Source organism: Nicotiana tomentosiformis, chromosome 4 (assembly GCF_000390325.3).
Source record: "Nicotiana tomentosiformis chromosome 4, ASM39032v3, whole genome shotgun sequence".
NCBI classification, from domain to species: domain Eukaryota; kingdom Viridiplantae; phylum Streptophyta; class Magnoliopsida; order Solanales; family Solanaceae; genus Nicotiana; species Nicotiana tomentosiformis.
In genome coordinates, this window is record NC_090815.1 from 68,670,883 (window position 1) to 68,691,137 (window position 20,255).

The 20,255-nt window shown below is 40.4% G+C and overlaps 2 protein-coding genes across 18 annotated transcripts in view; one reads left to right on the plus strand and one right to left on the minus strand.

The window, feature by feature from the left end:
- Positions 1-15,232, minus strand: part of LOC108947219 (uncharacterized) — a 30,094-nt gene extending 14,862 nt beyond the window's left edge. For 9 of the 17 annotated variants that reach the window (XR_011415434.1, XR_001971649.3, XM_070199839.1 and 6 more), the window contains exons 1-3: positions 15,044-15,169; positions 14,399-14,455; positions 13,173-13,237 (exon numbers count right to left, since the gene is read on the minus strand). Coding sequence is in view for 9 of the 17 variants with exons in the window: in XM_070199839.1 (XP_070055940.1) it covers positions 13,173-13,237; positions 14,399-14,455; positions 15,044-15,071 (150 nt within the window). In the remaining 8 variants the exon portion in view is untranslated. Of the gene's footprint in view, positions 1-13,172; positions 13,238-14,398; positions 14,456-14,585; positions 14,706-14,930 lie in introns of all 17 variants that reach the window. The other 8 variants (XR_011415436.1, XR_011415435.1, XR_011415437.1 and 5 more) reach the window with 8 other exon arrangements.
- A 3,275-nt stretch (positions 15,233-18,507) lies between these two features.
- Positions 18,508-19,290, plus strand: LOC138909878 (interactor of constitutive active ROPs 2, chloroplastic-like). The gene is made up of 2 exons (XM_070201095.1): positions 18,508-18,690; positions 18,784-19,290. The coding sequence occupies exons 1-2, from the start codon at positions 18,508-18,510 to the stop codon at positions 19,288-19,290; spliced, it is 690 nt and encodes a 229-aa protein (XP_070057196.1).
- Positions 19,291-20,255: the final 965 nt, after the last annotated feature.

Below are 20,255 nucleotides of genomic sequence, written 5' to 3' on the forward strand. Positions count from 1 at the left end.
ATTATGTAGTACGGAAAGATGGCCTTTTGTTTGTTTCTTTCATCACCACCACCACTATTAGAGGTGACGTGTTTACCACTGTCCCCTATCATTGGTTTGTCACTACGAGATTCTTATGGTTTGGCTCGATCTTGGCTCTAATACAAAGCCAAACACACAAGAACACGGTGGCCAAGTGTGGAAGAAAGGCTTGCCTTCTTCTATTGATTAACAAGAATATATATACAAGTCAAGTAGTAAACCCTAGTCCTAACAAATATGGAAAACTAGTCCTAACAAATATGAAAAAGAAAAACTCGCCTAACAAATATGGAAAAGCAAAACGGAAAACCCTCCTAAAAAATTTGGAAAAGGAAAACTCTCCTAGTCATAAACATACAATATATTTACTATCCATATGTACATCCAAATACACACGCCTTAATAGAAGATACAAAATAGATAAAGACTAAAACTTGTAAAAGAAATACATGGAGCAGTAGACTTGCAGTGCAGTATGATTTGCTCATTTAACTAAAAAGATATGAAGAAAAAGCAAGTTTGTTAAGGTAGACAAGTGTAACGACCCGATCCATCGTTTCGAGCATTTGCATTCAGTTCGGTGATTTGAGGTCATGAGTAGCTTCATATGGTGTATTATAACTTGCGTGTATGGATGGTTTTGGTATTCGAATTATTCGGAATTAATTTGGAAGAATGATTTTTAAATAGGAAGCTTTAAGTTGGAAGAGTTGATCAAGTTTGTCTTTTGTGTATTTGACATTAGATCAGATTTTTTATAGTTATGTTAGGTCTGGATGGTGATTTTGAACTTGGACGTATGCCTGGATTTGATATTTGGATATTGCTACAAGGTTTTGGCACTATTTGGCGAAAGTTGATAATTTAAAAGTTTGGAATATTCATAAGTTTGACCGAGAGTTGACTTTGATGATATCAGGTTTGGATTTTGTTCCGGGAGTTGTAATTGGTGTGTTATGTCATTTGGAACTCGTGTGTAAAATTTGAGGTTATTCCGAGTTGACTTGATATGGTTCGACACGAGTTTTGGAAGTTGAAAGTTTAAAAGTTCATTAAGTTTCATTTGAGATACGATTTGTAGTTTTGATGCTATTATGTGTGATTTGAGGACGCGAGTAGGTTCGTGTTGTGTTTTTAGGACTTGTTGCTATGTTCGGACGGGGTCTCGGGGGCCTCAGATGTGTTTCGGATTCATTTCGGATTCATTTTGGGCTATGTTTCCTTGCTGAAGAATTTGTAGGTTCTGGTGTTTCCGCATCTGCGGAGGGTTGGCCGCAGATGCGGGATCATGGTCGCAGAAGCAAAGAATGATGGAGGATGGGATGTCCGCAGGTGCGGAATGTTGGGCGCATCTGCGTAACCACAGAAGCGATGGACTAGGCACAGAAGCGAGAAGCTAGATGTGGGCTAAGCGCAGAAGCGCGATGTGCCACGCACCTGCGATGTCGCAGAAGCTGAAGTGTTTCTACATGTGTATGAGGTCAGGGCTTCAGTGTTGTCCGCAGAATCGGAGTTTTTATCGCAGAAGCGGCTATTGGACCGCACATGCGAGGGTGCCTGGGTAGGTTCTATATATTCAAGGGTTGAGTTATTTTATTCATATTTTGAGTTGGAGAGCTTGGATTTGGGCGATTTTGGAGATTTTCACCACATAGATTAAGGTAAGTATTTTTGACTCAGTTTTGATTATATTCCATGATTCCATCTTTGATTCTGACATTTTGATTATAAATTTAAAAGAGTAATTGGGGGGGGGGGGGGGGGGTTGTCTAATCATTCCTAAAGTAAATTATTGAGTTCTGAACATCGATTCGGAGTCGAATTTAAGTAAAATTAGTATGGTTGGACTCGTATTCGAACGGGTTGTCAAAATTTGTGAGTTTTGTCGGGTTCAAAGGTGCGTGCTCGGGTTGACGTTTTGGTTGACTTTGAGTATTGGATTAAAGATTTGACCTTTATCGCTCAGGTTTGTTTCCTTTGGCATTATTTGATGATTTGAGTTGCTTTTGGCTAGTTTCGAGCCGTTCGGAGGTCGATTAGTGCGGGATGTTGTTTCTAGAGTATTGTTTGGCTTGCTCGGTATTTGATTTGGCTTGCTTGAGGTAAGTATCTTACCTTAACTTGGTTGAGGCACTAGTTGCCAAGGTTATTTGTAATAGCTACGTGATATGGGTGCTCATATATGTGAGGTTTGAGCCCATGTGCAAACACCGGGGTATTTATCCATGCTCGGGGTAGTGCTTAAGCCATGACATGCCTTGAATTGATTTTCTAAGCCCTATGTTGTGATGTTTCTCATATTTGTAACCCTGTTGTAAACTATTTTATCCATGTTAGAGGTTATATAGAGGCCAATCCCCTTAATGAACTTGATAATTTCAATTTCCATGATGCAGCTACCGATATGAGCTATGATAGCATACTTTGGCACATGCATACACCTTAGCATATTATTTATACCAGTCCCGGGGCATAAAATCTTATATTCATTGATCATATACATGCATTCTTGTATATTTACTTCTGTGTGATATGATTTGGACTGGATGCATGTGACCACGCCGAGCGGATTGTGTTGTTATGCCAGTGAACATATCGGGAGGATTGTGTTGTTATGCATGTGACCACGCCGAACGGGTTGTGATATATCCTGTGACAATACCAGGCGGATTATAATATTGAGCATGTGACCATGCCAGGTGGATTATGATATTGAGACTGCGACCATGCCGGACTGATATCACGTTGAATTGGTCATGCTACGTGTGGATACGGATCCATCTCCCTAGGGTCATCCTCTCATGTGCCTTCTTGATGGTGTACACGCGGGTTGTGAGAAACCTACACGTTTTTGGTTGATGTGAGCTCTAGGAGAGCTGGTTACTGGTTTGGTTTGATTACTCAGGGTCAGAGAGCCGTAATGTGATTTCTATTTGGATCGGGTTGTGCGCCGCAATAAATTGATATTTGATTATTGCATTTCTTCTTTAATTGCAATATTCCTTGGATGTTTATCTGATTTATTTGCATATCTTCCCTTTATGCTGGATTATTGACTGAGCAGAGTATGTTAAGGATATTTTGTGCTCCAATGTGGTCTTATCTGAAATTTCATGATTCGTTCATATTACTGTGATGTACTTGTTGGAAATTATAAACCGTTCAGGTAATTGACGAGTATCATTTATAATTATTGCTTCTATTAACTCGCCGATGTTAGTTATGATACTTATTGAGTACATGGGGTCGGTTGTACTCCTACTATACTTCTGCACATTGCGTGTAGATCTTGGAGCTGATGTTGTTGTACATGGCGGGAGTTGGCATTGAAGATGAACCTGTTTTCCGGATATTGCTGCCACTTGTCCTTGGTAGCTTTAGACTTATAATCTATTTATGCACATTCCAAATAGAGGTTGAATTTATTCCAGCTTTCTAAATCTACGTCTTAGTGGCTCATGACTTATACTTCCAATCATTGGGTTATTGTATAAAGATTCAGTTATTTCATTTATTGATTCATATTATCCTCATTTGATTTGTGTTTAATGTTATTTGTCTTACCTAGTGAGTTGGGTTAGGTACCATCACGACTAGTTGGAATTTGAGTCGTGACAAGTTGTTATCTGTAACACTCCAAAAACTTTCCAAGTATTTAAGTGCAAAGCCCGGTAAAATTTCGCAAATGAATTCAAGGTTTCGTGGTGCCGGAGTAGGCTTACGTGTGAGGATTGAACAATGCACTGAGGACTAAAGGAAAATTTTTGGCAGAGAAATGCATTTCTGCGGTCCATTATGTGATCGCAGAATCACTCTGCGAGCCGCATAATGGCCGTAGAGTGAGGCAGGTATGGGCAAGTTTGGATGCCATTCTACGATCGACTATGCGACCTCAGAACAGGTCTGCGGGCCGCATAGTGACCGCAAACCCAGGCAGATATTTTCCCAGTTCTTGAGGCCAATTGTACGGTCGATCTCGAATTTTATCTAGAATTGGGTAATTTGTAAGATAATGTTTAGGCATGGGAGTTGGTTATTTTGCATGCATGTGTTATCAAGGAGTGTAGGAAAATTGTTGAGCTAAAAATGGTAAAGAATGGGTCGTGGGATGATGGAATCCTCCATAAAAGGGACCTTAAAACCTTAATGCACACCTAGTATTTGATAAAATGCTAAAATGAGCTAGAACCATGATCATCTTCCTAATTTTTGTTCAATTTATTATATTTCTAAAATAGATCGAAGTTGCTACGAATTTTGGAATATTTTAGAGTTTAAGGAAGCTCCATTGAGGTATGTTGGCTAAACTTTCTCTCTTAGAATCGAATTCCATAATGTTCTCGTAAGTTCAAGTATGGTTGGCTCAAGATTTCTAACTTCTATATTTCGGGTTATCTTCTATAAACTTGACTATTCCGAATGAGCCTTATATCGAAAGATATATGTTCAAAGTATGGTTTGCGTATTAAAATGTTATGACTTTGAGTCGTGTTTTAAATGAAAACTAGTATACCAACTGGGTGAGAAAAACTCGATGTGCTTAAGACTCTAAATTGCCCATATGTGTACCTAAAGTATTGATTGGAAATATCTTGTTGTTGATAATCTATAAAGATGCTTGAAACTGAAATAAGTGAATTGGGGATATAGAGTGTGGCCAACGTGCCAAGAATTTAAATTATGATTGTGGCTTAGTAGTGCAAATGAAATAAGAGGATGCGATAAAGAATATGAAATGAGCCTCGACTCAATTGTTTAAAAATATTTTCAAAAATAGAATTGTCTAAAAGATTTTGTACTCAATTCATGCCCATAAGTGGTTGCTTCAACTAATGCTTTGCTTTATAAATATATCCAGTGTGATTCGAGTTCTTACATACTCAGGTGTTGAAATTGTACACTGTCATTTCTGGGGAAGAGTATTGTAAGAATAAATTGTGTATTGATTGTTTATGATTTTGATGTGTGTTTCTATTGCTGGTTTGTATGCCCCATTCTTTGGGAAGAAACCTTTTGTGTTTAAAGTTCTCATTACAAATGGATTTAAAGTATATGATTTCTGAAATATCATGTATGTTGATATTTGATGGTGGTCCTTGAAAATAAATGATGTGAAAGTGTGGAACAAGAAATACGGCCACCGTGCCAGGAATAAAGAATCTTGTGAATGGCCAAATGAGCCAAGGAAATATTGTTGTTGTGAGTGACTGGAATACTAATGAGAATTTATAAAATGTGAAAGAGGTTGAGGTGAGTACAATTGTATTTATGTTACCTTTGTGTGCAAATCAAATAATAAAAATATTTTTGGGAGAATCATTAGCAAAATCGAAGAAGAGTGGGTCATAAGGCCCACACCTGAAACTACACGTGCCGGTGTAGGGGTGGATTGTGATTATTCCCCTTATTTGGGATGAAATTGAAATATTGGAGAAATTGTGATATTATTCCCCTTAATTGGGATAAAACTGGTAACAATTGTGGATTGGAAAAGTCAACCCACACGGCATATGTGGGAAGGCGGGCTAGCTGATCGGGTAGAGATCGGACGCCATGTTGCGCACATGGTGGTACTACTCTTGATAACAACTTTCTTTCGCATCACTTGTCAAACCACATTGTTCGTGGGGAGATGGCCTAGACGATCGGGAGTGATCGGACTCCGTCTTAACAAAGAGAGTGGTATATCGGTGCTAATGATCTCCCAACCAAAATTGTATATGAAGTTCATATTTTGCAAATTATTATGTTTTAACTGGACATTTGGATATTATTGATTGTGACTTGCTATTTCTATGTGTTGCATTTTCTTATATGGGCATTCTATTTTGAAAGAGGACTTTTAGCTATACATACTAGTGTTATTCGACAGTACTAATGTCCCTTTTGCCGGGGGCGCTGCATCTTTAATAGATGCAGGTGGTTCTACAGCAGGCGGCATTGATCAGTGATAGCCGTACACTCTTTTCAGCTGATTTGGTGAGCCCCACTTTATTTCGAGGTCATGTATCTTTTGTTTCTCATATACTGTGTCTTGAGGTATAGCCGGATCCTTGTTGCCGGCATTTCCATATTACTCTTCTATTGTACTTAGAGGCTCCGTAGACAGGTTGTGGGTTGTTGTGGATGTTGGGAATTGAACTAGAAATGTTGGTATTTAGAAATCATATTTTTCATTAATTCTATAAACTCGTAATATTTTGGAAATTACGAATGAAGCTGCTAATGGGAATGAAAAGGAAGTTGTTAATAAAATCTTTCCAGTGTTTGATTAATGGAGTACATCTCCTCTTATTTCATGAATGAGTTTGGGTAGAAGGAATATCTGACAGGCTTGCTCAGCCGGGTTACTCGGTTGAGCGCCGGTCGCGCTCCCTGAGTTTTGGGTGTGACAGTATCAGAGCTCTAGATTCATAGGTTCTACGAATCATGAGCAAGTATGCAATAGAGTCTTGCGGACCGGTATGATGACGTCCATACCTATCTTCGAGAGGCTACATGGCATGTAGAAAAATTTTGCATCTTTCTTTCATTATCGTGCGGCATTGATTCAGCTTGAAGCGTATCTCTTTGAATTCCTTCCACTCACTTGTATGTTATGTTGAGCACTCAGTGTCGGTTGTGCGTTGTCGGCTAGTGATGTCATGGATGAGGTGCGAGATGTGTTTCATACGTTTTGGTGATGGGCTAGTCTGGAAGACTTGAGGTCGTGGTTCGAACCGCAACTTGGGCTCGGTGGTTTCAACTGGGTGAGTATGTGCGTATGGAATTTTTTGTCCAGTAGGGTCCCTAAGAGTGGTATTGCTGGCTGAGTGAGTTGTTGGGTAGCTATATGGTGAGTATTATATGACTGAGGTATGTGCTTAGACGGTTTAAATGTCATGCGAAGAGTTTGCTTGGTATGTGAAAGGACTATGGATGCGCGATTTCTGTGTCGATGTGTTGTACAGTCTGGAGTTTTAAGTGTTTTGAGGGATCCTTCATGTTGATCATTTGTGGAATGAGGTAGGTTCTTATGTCTTGTTGATGAGTTCAGACAAGGGAAGATTCAGTGATTGCATAGTGGTTGTATCCATGAAAGGGAATAGAGAAATGCTAGTTTGAGGTTAAGTAGGGGGTTATCTCTTGCTGGATATCCTAAGGTTGTGTGATGCCTATGATGTTTTATGGAGAGTTTTTTCTACAGGTGGGTTGTATATGTTGCAATATGAGTTTGGACCACTTGAGAATGTTGGCTTGATTGTCTTAAGGATGAATGTGAGTTTGGCAGATGATTTGAGGTACTTTATGACTAGTGCTACATGAAATTATGAGGGATTTAATTGAATTACAGTGCGGGATAATGGCAGTTATGAAGTAAAGGTATTGTGGGTTATTGAATGATATTTTCTATGGCTTTGAGCCAAGTGGGGGAGTCTGCTATTGACGATCAGGCTGCATGGTTATGTGCTACATTAGTTTCGGTCTGAGGTATGTTTGTGGATCAATTATGACTTGGAGAGGTTGGTTTCGAGGATGACTTGAGCAAGGAATTCTAGATGCATGATGTATTACACTTTATGGATATATGGAAATTTTGGAATGATTCGGGTTTATGATTCGTGATGGATGTAATGTGCTAAGAAAGGGGAGTCACTCAGTTGCGCTTAGGTGGGGTTACTTCTTTGGGTGTTGGTGTGCTAATTGGGGACATGTCGTTCGGCTCATTTTGGCGGTGCATTTGAGAGTTGGATAGAGTGGATGACTCTCGAGAAAGTTCTAATTGGTTCAAGATTCATATGTGGTATTTGAGGAATCTCTGAATTTGTTAATGGCTAAGATGTGAGATTTGCATTGGATGGTGTCGGGACTCGCGGTGTTTCTGTATCATTAAGAATTCTACATTTTAGTATCATAAAGGTTAAGGGAAACAACTTTAGATTCATATAAAGTCTCATCATAGTGGGTATCTCGGTTGCGGTACTTTTGGGTGCTTAAGAGGGAATACAGTGGCTTATGGGCTTTAGGGCGACATGGTTTCATGCAAGGATCTCTTTTGGTGAGTATTAGGTTAAGGATCGTAGTGTACTAGCAAGGAAAAGTGTTAACATGAAGGCAAGTCGAGAGGAACTCGAAGGAATAAGCCAGCTTAGTAGTGGTTTAGATCGGCATGGTAATAGAAATAAGCGGTTCTTTTGGTTCTCTTGGTGTGGCGAGGCTTTACGGGTGTTTTGTGACGATACTCTTGGGTTTGGCGACCTGTGTGACTTGGTTAAGATAGAGGGATTTAGTATTGATGGCTTGGTCTTGTGCTAATGGGTTTCAAAGAGTTCTCGATGATTTCTACCACTCATTGGGACGAATGTCTTCTACCGGCATGAGGAGTATATTGTGTGTTGTGATTCGCTCGCGGATGGGGTCAAGTAGAAGGTTTCTAGAGGATGGAATGTGTGTTCTGCTTGTGATTCGGGGTTAATAATAGAGTTTTCGTGTTTTTATATGATGGCATGATAAATACGGCGCAACATGTGGAATTAAGGTTTGCATGTAAGAGGTTTTGGTTCTGTTCAAAGGGAAGGTCATGAGTTCTAGACAGCATGGACGGGTTTAGATGTTTAGAAGAATACTGGCACTATTTGGTATCACCTTGGAGGGTGCATATTTCAGAAGGCGCATTGCATTTTGTCTTGCGGATGCTTGACTGTATTACAGTAATTACCTGGTTCTTGACTGCTGATGTTCAAATTTTACTATGTGGTACGAAAGAATAAAGTAGTTCTCGTGAGATGATTGTGCTCGAGAGATGTGTCAGTTATTGGGTGGTCGAGTCAGGATCGGATATGAAGATTTTTGTATTCTCGTGATTTGGAGACTAGATGTCGCAGAGGTGGACTATTTCTTGGTTGTGAACTATGAAGGTATGGCCAGAGTTAGATAGCTGATGGTATGTGTTATGGATGGGTTTCAGTGGATCTTTGGGAAGGTTATCTACTCATTTCGGAAGGATCAAAATCGATTTGGAGGCCACCGGTAGGCCTAATGAGGATGTGTATGTTACACCAGATCAGAATTTGGGTACTCAGTACAACGACCGTTGAGGGGTCTGTCATTCGATTAGAGTTGATCTTATTCATTTTCTGATATTTTCATGTGTTTCTCTTCTATGCTACGATGGGTTATGAGATTGTTGACTATTTACACATATGATGCGGTTCTATTCGGGCCTTGTGGAGGAATTCAAGCGAGATGTCTCTTAGAGTGTTGAATGGTTGATTGCACCTTGGTTATGGTCTTCCGGTTTGTGGTATATTTTGCTATCCATTTCTCCATGGTTGTGATCATGCATTTCGCGTATTTGTTGTTGATATGCATATGGTTGTTGATTGTCAGCATCATGGCTCGAGGTATTCCATGTGGACTGGTGTTTGGATTGGGTCACGCATCGTGATGGAGTTATGCTAGGATATGATCCTTTGTACTTACTTCACGTGTTTTGTTCTCCTTGTGTGGTGGGTTCATATCATTGCGCCTTGCGGTGGTATTTGTTGAGCTTGCTGGACGGTTCTCTCATTTGATTCTCTTTCCCCTTATTGGGTACATTTGACTTGTTGCTTGTTTGGTGCACAAATTGTTGGGTATGTGGCTCGAGGTGGTGCTAGTGTGGTGTGTTGGTCGAGCAGCTTGTACTAGATGAGATGAGGTTACTGGGCCTGGAATGAGTGCTATCGGACTTGATTAAAGTATGTTTGGAAGAATAATGTCACTAGTCAGATTAGAATTTGACTTTTGTTCTTGTAGGGAGACAGAGAGCCCCACGACTTATTGATATGATGAGTGGTTATGAGTTACTACATATTTCTTTCATCATTGGCAGTGTACGAAGGTTTTTGACAAGGTTTTATTTGATATGAGGTTTGTTACCGGTGTCGGATTTGTTATTAGGCAGCTATTATAGTCGAAAGTAATTGCTATGAGTATCCGAGTTATGTGGTATATCATGTGATTATATCATGGGTTGTGGTGATGGCTTGATACAACTTGTTCAGATTTATACAGTGTACAGATACGAGAATCGGATATTATAAGGAGTTCCGGAGCTTGGGGATTTGGGTTTTAAGGTTTATGGACTATGGTTGAAGTGAGGATTTTCAGTTAGGTTGTATTGTCAGGATTATATGAATTGTGGTGACGTGGTATCACCCATGGGTAGGTGCATGATGAGTTTATTCAGTGACTTGATAGCTTTGGAACGACTCTTGGCACGTTCGAGGACGAACATATATTTTAAGTAGGGGAGAATGTAACGACCCGACCGGTCGTTTCGAGCATTTGCATTCAGCTTAGCGGTTTGAGGTCATGAGTAGCTTCATATGGTATATTATGATTTGCGTGTATGGACGGTTTTGGTTTTCGAGTTGTTCGGAATTGATTTGGAAGAATGATTCTTAAATAGGAAACTTTAATTTGGAAGAGTCGATCAAGTTTGACTTTTGTGTATTTGACCTCGGATCGGAGTTTTTATGATTTTGTTAGGTCCAGATGGTAATTTTGGACTTGGTCATATGCCCAGAATTGCATTTGAATGTTTCTACACGGTGTTGGCACTATTTGGCGAAAGTTGGCAATTTGAAGGTTTGGAATGTTCATAAGTTTGATCGAGAGTTGACTTTGATGATATCTAGTTCGGATTGTTATTCCGAGAGTTGAAATAGGTTTGTTATGTCATTTGGAACTTGTGTGCCAAGTTTGAGGTTATTCCAAGTTGATTTGATATGGTTCGACACGAGTTTTGGAAGTTGAAAATTTAAAATTTCATTAAGTTTGATTTGAGATACGATTCGTGGTTTTAATGTTATTATGTGTGATTTGAGGCCTCGAGTAGGTTCGTGTTGTGTTTTGGGACTTGTTGGTATGTTCGTACGGGGTCCCGGGGGCCTCGGGTGTGTTTCAGATTCATTTCGGATTCATTTTGGGCTATGTTGCCTTGCTGGAGAATTTGCATGTTCTGGTGTTTCCGCATCTGCGGAGGGTTGGCCGTAGATGTAAGACCTCAGATGGGGGATCATGGTCGCAGAAGCGAAGAAGGCTGGAGGATGGGATATCCGCATATGCAGAATGTTAGGCGCATCTGCGTGACCACAAAAGCGATGGTTTGGGCGCAGAAGCAAGAAGCTGGTTATGGGCTAAGCGCAGAAGCAGGATGTGTCACGCACCTGCGATGTCGCAGAAGCGAAAGTGTTTTGGAAAGTGTGTGAGGTCAGGGCTTCAGTGTTATCCGCAAAAGTGGAGTTTTTATCGCAAAGCGATGCCGCAGAAGCGACTGTTGGACCGCACATGCGACGGTGCCTGGGCAGGTTCTATATATTCGAGGGTTGAGTTATTTTATTCACATTTTGAGTTGGAGAGCTTGGATTTGGGCGATTTTGGAGGGAATTTTCACCACATGGATTGGGGTAAGTATTGTTTTACTCGGTTTTGATTATATTCCATGATTCCATATTCGATTTTGGCATTTTGATTATGAATTTAGAAGAGAAATTATGGGGGTTTTGTCTAAACTTTCGTAAAGTGAATTATTGAGTTCTAAACATCGATTTGGAGTCGGATTTGAGTAAAATTAGAATGGTTGGACTCGTATTCGAATGGGTTATCAGAATTTGTGAGTTTTGTCATGTTCTGCGGTACGGGATCGGGTTGACTTTTTGGTTGACTTGGAGTATTTGGTTAAAGATTCGACCTTTATCGTTTGTGTTTGCTTCCTTTGGCATTATTTGATGATTTGAGTTGCTTTTGGTTGGTTTCGTGCCGTTCGGGGGTCGATTAGCGCGGGATAGCGTTTCTAGAGTATTGTTTGGCTTGCTCGATATTTGGTTTGAATTGCTTGAGATAAGTATCTTTCCTAAACTTGGTTGAGGCACTAGTTACCTGAGTTATTTGTGATAGCTACGTGCTATGGGTGCGCATATATGTGGGGTTTGAGCCCATGTGAGAGCACCGGGGTATTTATCCATTCTTAGGCTATGACATGCTTTTAATTGATTTGCTAAGCCTTATATTGTGATGTTTCTCATAGTTGTAACCATGTTGTGAACTATTTGAACCATGTTAGAGGTTATATTGAGGTTAATCCCCTGAATAAACTTGATAATTTCTATTTCCGTGATGAAATTGTCGATTTGAGCTATGATAGCATACTTTACACATGCATACACCTTAACATGTTATTTATACTCGTCCAGGAGCATGAAATCTTATATTCATTGATCATATACATGTATTCTTGTATATTTTCTTATGTGTGATACGATTTGGACTGGATGCATGTGACCACGCCGTGCGGATTGTGTTGTTATGCATGCGACCATGCCTAGCGAATTGTGTTATTATGCATGTGACCATGTCGAGCGGGTTGTGTTGTTATGCCCGTGACCACGCCAGGAGGATTGTGTTGTTATGCATGTGACCACGCCGGACAGATTGTGTTGTTATGTCTGTGACCACGCCGGGTTGATTGTGTTGTTTCCTGTGACTACGCTGGGCGGATTGTGATATTGAGCCTGTGACCACACCGGGCGGATTATGATATTGAGCATGTGACCACGTCGGGCTGATAGCACGTTGAATTGGTCGTGCTACATGTGGATACGGATCCATCACCCAAGGTCACCCTCTCATGTGCCTTCTTAATGGTGTACCCGCGGTTTGTGAGAAATTGACAATTTTTCTGGTTGATGTGAGCTCTGGGAAAGCTGGTTACTATTTTGGTTTGATTACTGAGATTCTGATGTGGGCCAAAGAGCTGTAATGTGATTTCTATTTGGATCGAGTTACGCGCCATAAGGGATTGATATTTAATTATTGTATTTCTTCTTTAATTGCTATATTCCTTGGATGTTTATCTTATTTATTTGCATATCTTCCCTATATGTTGGATTGTTGGATTGTTGACTGAGTAGAGTGCATTAAGGATATTTTGATCTTCAAGGTGGTCTTATCTAAAATTTCATGATTCGTTCATATTAATGTGTTGTACATGTTGGAAATTATGAACCGTACAGGTGATTGGCGAGTATCATTTATAATTCTTGTTTCTATTACCTCGCCGAGGTTAGTTATGATACTTATTGAATACATGGGGTCGGTTGTACTCATACTACACTTCTGCACCTTACCTGCAGATCTTGGAGCTGATTTGTTGTGCATGGCGGGAGTTGGCATTGAAGATATACCTGTTTTCCTGTCACGACAAAAAATCCCATCATGAGTATCGTGATGGCACCTAGTCCCGAGGACTAGGTAAACCTAACACATGCTGAGTTATTAACATATTTAAATCATTTAATCATTAAACGTAAATCGGTAACTGACATACATAGCTAAGTCGCAAAAACTCAAATGGGTTCTGCTAAGATTATGTATTAGGAGGAATGGATTTCATACTTTAGAAGAATAAATGTCATAAAAAACATTTAACTTGGGAAGGTTAGCACATGTTGCTAATATAACATATTGCTTTAACATTCCAAATACCTATTGTTGTCCTAAAGAATTAAAGAGAACACATTTGTTTCTTTAAATCTGTACGAGGCCAAAAGATGAAAAGAAAATATCAAATTTCCGCTAATTTACATGATAAAATCTGCAATAGAGAAAGCAGTTTCAATTCCATAAATCACAATTTAGAAGGTTATAAATAATGAGAAGGATGAACCATGCAACACGATTACAATCTTAGACTTACCACATTATAGGGGTTGAGAATCCGAGAGGGGTAATCTTTAAAGACAGAGAGAAAAATCAACCATGCAACACGATTACAATTCAAATATCAAACGAAGAAACAAATATTGAAAGATAGATTAGCAATCAAACAGATAATCAACAAAAGGGGAACAAAAAAAAGAAAAATAAATGAAGAATAAAATGACCTCATTTGAAAGTGGTCAACTGGCTCTTCGTGATCTCTTTTTTCACATTTATCTTCGACGTCAAATTTCACATTTCTCAAGTTCACAATAGCGTATGTGCAAACAGCTTTTGGAGTTTCTTAACCGAGAGAGAGAAAGGTGGAGAGTTAAAATGGTGAGACAGATTTGATGTAGAAGAAAGAGAAAGATTTACAAAATAGTCTCAAACTTGCCTTAATTTCTGGAAACTTACGGATCAACTACAGTAATAACAACAAAGCCAGGAGAAAATGCACATGAATAATAGCGAAATGGCTTGGTTTATTTGGTCTGGCAAGATGATGTTAAATCTTTTCAGGCGTCAAGTACAACCGTTTGAAGCTACACATCATATGTTATTACCAGTTTACCCTTGGTCGTACTCTACTTCCTTAGCTTCATATCACCTAAAAATTTCTATGGTATAAACAAAATTAGATAATTGAGCTTACCCGTAGTGTTAACTGTTAAGTGCTCAATCCTCAATGGACCAAATAAAAAATGCATACCTGCAAAGTCCAATAATAATCAACCTTCAAAAGATGAATTATAGAAACACACGAATCCAGAAATTATAGAAAAATCAGCGGAAGTTCAGTGCAATTCAAATAAATTCACAGACAGAAAATAAAATATCACCTCCACATTATTCCAAAATAAGCAAAAGAAAATTCAAACTTCTCACATGCCGCAACATTAGACAACTGTTTGTAGAGTTCACATGCCGTAACATGCAGTGAAAGAATTAGATTTATTTTCCTGTACAGCAAAGATAGCACAGAACACATAGAACGCAGAGCCAAAGAACAATATGACGGCAGAGACTAAATCTGAAATGTCTAAATCACTTAAACTGACATCCATTAACATTACAGAGAGGATTAAGGCTCATAGTTTACTGCATTTGAAGAAGATGACCACGCAATTACAGATCGAAACCTTGAAATTTCTAGAAAAAAATTAAAAAGGAAGAAAATCAATTACCTCTAACCACATGCATCAAAATCTTAGAAGTTGTGAAAAATTCCCTCCGTATGATCTTAGAGAAAAAAGCACCAAAATCCAAAACCAACAGGAAAAATTAAACCGAAGCTCACCTGCAACAGGTAAATCCAATCGGAACATGAGAACAAAAACAATGCCCGCTTAAGAAGAAGGTGAGAGCGAGATAAAAATTGAAATTTAATGACCAAAAAAAAGGCGAACTTCGAGTTGCAGAGAATGAAAAAGAAATAGAGTGACGAATAAGAAATATGGCAAAATCAGCTGAGGCTTGTGAAACTCAGTGGGACCCTAGTAGACTGTAGTGGAATCCAGCTATATCCAACAAAATGTTCCATCACGTGTCACCTAGAAAAAAGAAATAGAAGGGCTGAAAGTCAAGTACCAAAATACCCATAAAAACTAATATTATTTCGAAAGTACCCTTGGATGCACAAGGGTACCTTCACTTGTTATATAGTTAAAATGTGTTTAACTCTCAAAATGAGTAATAATTAAATTTGTACGCGGTTTAAAAGATATGTGATTTAATTGGATACAAATGATCTAAGAACAACAAGTAATTAAGTTAAAGATAAAATGAACAATCAAACCAATTATAATATGATGATCAAGCCTGATCTTAAGTTGAACACTGAAATTCGGTCTCGATTGGACCCTCGATGTAAGCTCGGTTGCGATTAGAGAAGAGAAAAACTTAAGAACACTTTGAATAATAGCTGAAAGACAAAAATAAACTTTTATATTGCTTTGATTTGCATGTCAACACTGTGTCAAAATAAAAGAAATTTTTCCCTTTATATAGTAAAGAAATTTCAGTCCTAGTAGCAGTCTAAATAAGGTAAAAATCTTCTTTTTCAGGTAAATGTCGATCTTCAGTTGATATCGGACGGGATTCGCGTCGTAATATCCAGTTTAGGGCGAATATTATTGCTCCCTACTTGTCATGCATAACTGTTCCCTGCATTTCTCGTGGTCTATAAACTTTACTTGGTCTAGATCCATTACTTTGTCATGCCCGATCCCAGATACATCGTTCACTCCTCTTGGGTTTAGATATGAGGGGTCCTTCGGCCTTGCTTATAGTCGCATTGAACCGTACTTCCCTCTTATTTTCTTATTGGGGAATCGAGGAAAACTTTGCCCCCGATTTTACCCGTACACAGATAGTCCCTTCGCTTTTCGGAGAGCAGATTTATCAAAGCGACGAGAAGCAATGAATTAACCATGTTCCTTCTTTTGTACACTACAGCCGAGATGACGGGTCAGTAAAACGTCTCATCAATTACGTCGTTCTGACTTCGGACATGTGTCAGCCGCCGGTTGACCGTCCCCGAATGTGAAATGTCACGCATTGATTACCCCTTCTCTATAAAGCTTCGGTTCTTTTCTCACTTTTTTACTTTCTAATTTCAGAGCTCCTTAATTTACCCCCAAACTTTTCACTTATTCTTAACTCCTTCAAATCTTCATACATTTTTCCATATATCTTCATACTTTCATCTTCAAATTTTCATATTCCATCTTTTAATCTTCAAATTTGACCTTCAATCCTTCATCCTCATCTTCAAATCTTCATCCTCACCTTCAAATCTTCATATTTCCCAGAATTTGATGGCGAAGACTTCGAAATATGTGCCTCAACAGACCGTCCCTTCAACTTCTAACCCGGCCATGAATGTTGAAGTTGTCGTACCTGAAGTGGCCCCGGAACCTCCCCTGAAGAGCTTCATCTCCGGAGGCTACTCCATTGAAAATGACTTCAAGGTCGAAAAAGCCTCCAGTTTACAGGACCAAGGCGAGGGGGTATGGAGGTACATATTCTCCATTATCGAGGATACACTCCCTACAGTTTGGGAGGACTACAATTGGGAGGGAAAAGAAGTAGTCGTCCCTGGTCCCGATGACGGCATTACCACTCATGTAGAGGGGTATATAAGTATTTGCACTTATCCCTTCACACTTGCCCCGGTGGATCCCATAATTCTTAACTTCTGCAAAATGTATGAGGTCTGCCTCGGGCAGATTTACCCGTCCTTTTGGAGGATCATAATCCTCCTCCACCATTTTTGTCAACAACACTGAAGCATCGATTTACCATCGACCACCTGCTTCGTATCTACAGTCCCCGAGTTTTCCTAAGGGGTTAATCAAGCTCGTTCGTCGGGTAAGTAAAGCTCTATTTTCGAGCATCGATGAAGATCGAGATCGAAGCTGGCAGGGGAGATTCGTTCGGGTAAAAACCGAAGATCTCATTCCCTCTTAATTCTTATCGTTCCCTGAAAAGTGGAACTTAGCCCGTAAGTTCCTTTCCCTTCTGAGTACTTGGAATTTCTTTTGTTCTTTTTACTTATTGCTTGCTTCTACCATCGTGCAGCGGTTGCCCAAGTTCCCAATGCAGTTCATCACTTCAAAGAGTAGGTCGAGGGTAGCTGCAAACAACTGTCGTACTTTGAGCGCGAACGGCGCAAACTCTCAAATGGCAAGTGGGAGGCTTGTTCCCATGGTGAGTGCTCCTCCCGACCAAGTCTATTCTCATACTCAACCGTCATTTCCACTAAGTTCTCTTTCTTTCATAGGTTTACCCAAGACCACTAAGCTTCGGGTATTGGACAAGGATAAGGCTTCGTCCTCATTCAATAAACCCTCCGCTTCAGGTCAGCCTGGAGCTAAGAGGAGAAAAAGAGAAAAAAGAGGAAATCTTCGGGCTCCCCGGACGCCGAAGCCAAGTAGAAGAGGGTAATGGTCTGGGTCTGAAAAATCAACAAGAAGAGTACCCATGCCAGGGTACTGGACTCTGACTCCCTCTACCGGATCAGGGATTACCCTGAAGATGACGAACTAGAGTTCGTCGCTCATGGTTCGGCCATTGATGAAGAAGAACAGGCGGCAACCGGAGAAAGTGGCCGAGAGGCCGATCCTTTTTTAGCTCGGGAGTCATAAGGAAAATCCGAGGCTACGGTCTCTCGAGAAACTATCCTTGCTCCGAGGGAAGCTGAAGGTGTCACTGACATCGCGGACTCGTCGTCCCATACAGAATCCTTATTCGATGAGGCTCAGGCCATTAAGGAGAATCCAAATGAGATGGCACGGGCTACAGACGAGGTCCTCAACATGTTCTTTGACGGTGTGGACATAGGCGCATTGGAGGATTATTCCAAGTTTGGTCATTTAGAGATCCTGAAAAAGGACGTGTCATTGGGAGAAGGCGAGCCGAGCTCGAGCCCAAAGCTGGTGAAATAATTCCCTACTCCGAGCATGGATCCCGACCGTAAAAGAATGATCGTATTTACTATTATGGCGAACACTCGGGTATTGTCCGCTTCGGTGGGCATGGCCAGCTATCTTTGTTGCCTGGTGACCGAAGAGGACCAGGTGAAGATGAAAAAGGTGAGCACATCGATCCTCTTCAATGAGGCACAACAGGCACTGAACTGGGTAAGTTTCCCATTCCTTTTGCCCTTCGTGCATCTTATTTAACTTCAGTGTATTATCATGATCTTATTGATTTATTTTTCAAGCTTCAGTGCGCCATCATGAAAGCTTCCATTGGTCTTGAATGAAAGTCAGCCAGCTCGAGTTTGAGCTCAAGGAGCAAGTCTGGCAGAAGGACATGTACAGGGTTCTCGGCGAGCAAAAATATGAGGCCCTCGAGGATCTCCCTGTTCTTCAAGCTGAGCTAGAAAAAGCTCAAAGGGAGGCTTTGTCTGTGAAGTGGGAGCATGCCGAACTGGTCGAGAAGGTAAGAATTTTTTAGATTAAAAATGAGAGGTTACACGTAGTGACTAACGATGCAACCTCGCAAGTCCAAGAGAAGATAGACCTGATTGACCAGCTCCGGGCCGAGATGAACGAGCTCAAAACTTTGGCCGAGACACTGAGGAGCAGGATGGACCTTCTGGCCTCAGAAAATGAGGCTACAAAAGAGGAGTTGGCATTGGTCAAGGACCAGCTCCGGGTGGCAAAGGATAAGGCCGACAAGTGGGATTGGGTAAATGACGAGGTTCGAGCACAACTGGATTCAGCTGTCTCGGAATGGGACAACCTCGTTCGGGAATATACTGCGCTCAAGTCCAAGTTAGAGGCAGCATCGATTAATTCCTCCGAAGTCGAGGAAATGTCGGCCCAATACAAAACCGATGTGGAAATAGCCGAGGCCCGCTTAATAACAAAGGCCGAGTATGTAAAGGGGTTATCCCGGAGGGAGACTCTCGAGGAGATTCATGCCGGGGGGTTTGATCTGTCGGCCGAGATTGAAGAGGTCAAGAGGCTTGAGATCGAGGCAAAAAGGCTATATGAGCCCAAAGGTTCCAGTGTTGAGTCGGGCTTTGGTGAAGATTAGGCGTAGATGCCTTAGCTTATCGTTTTTTTTTATTTCCTTTTGTATATTTCTTTTTGTTTATTTTGAGGCCGTTTTATCGTGCCTTTGTAAATATTTTTGGAATATATAAAAAATTTCCCTTCAGCAACACTGTGTCTTTTATTTTTCAGCATCTGTTTGCAATTTTTTATTTGAAGATCGTCATTAATGCCTTAGCATAGAGTTGGACGTAATCTAGAGTACCCGTTTTTCGGAAGCTCGAGTGAGGACCGGTTTCGATAATAACTCTGAGTTGTTTAGGCTTTGAAATCTCGATAAAAAAATGAAGACCTTTAAGATACTTGAGTGTTTTAATCGTACTCGACGATGTTTTGCCGAGGGTAACCTTTTTAATATGTTTTAATCATATGTAAGGGCCTTACTTTCTGAGTACGGACATGGACGTCTCCAAGCCATTTTATGTTAGCTGTAGCCTTTCATATTGGGGCCCTGCTTAATAAGGTCGGTGCCTCCAGGATTCGATAGCCCGGGCCATCTGATCTTTTTGTCAAACGACAGTCCCCGAGTCGGGGTGTCCCGTAGGCTCTAGGATTTAGGATCCATTATTTGTTCTAAGTAACTTAACAAATGTATCGATGGTGCAAAATGCGTAGTGATAAAATATAGACGGAAAATTTCTTTCATTGATTTGCATGTAGAGTACATAATGCGCATAAGCTTTATGCCACGGAAAGAGTAAGCTATATGGGTACGGTTCATTTGACCATTTGACCCTTATAACAGATCCTAATCATCAAGCCTTGGCTTTAAGTATTAAATAATAACACCTTCTAAGGATCCTAACTTAGGGGGTAATGGCCCCCAGTATTAGAGACCGAACTCGTGAGGGCTCGAATATTGTCGGTCCGGCATAGGTGATCAGAAAGTATGGCTTTAGGTCGGCCTTCGAAACTAAGGTAGCACGTTTTACTGTTTCCTCGTTAGAA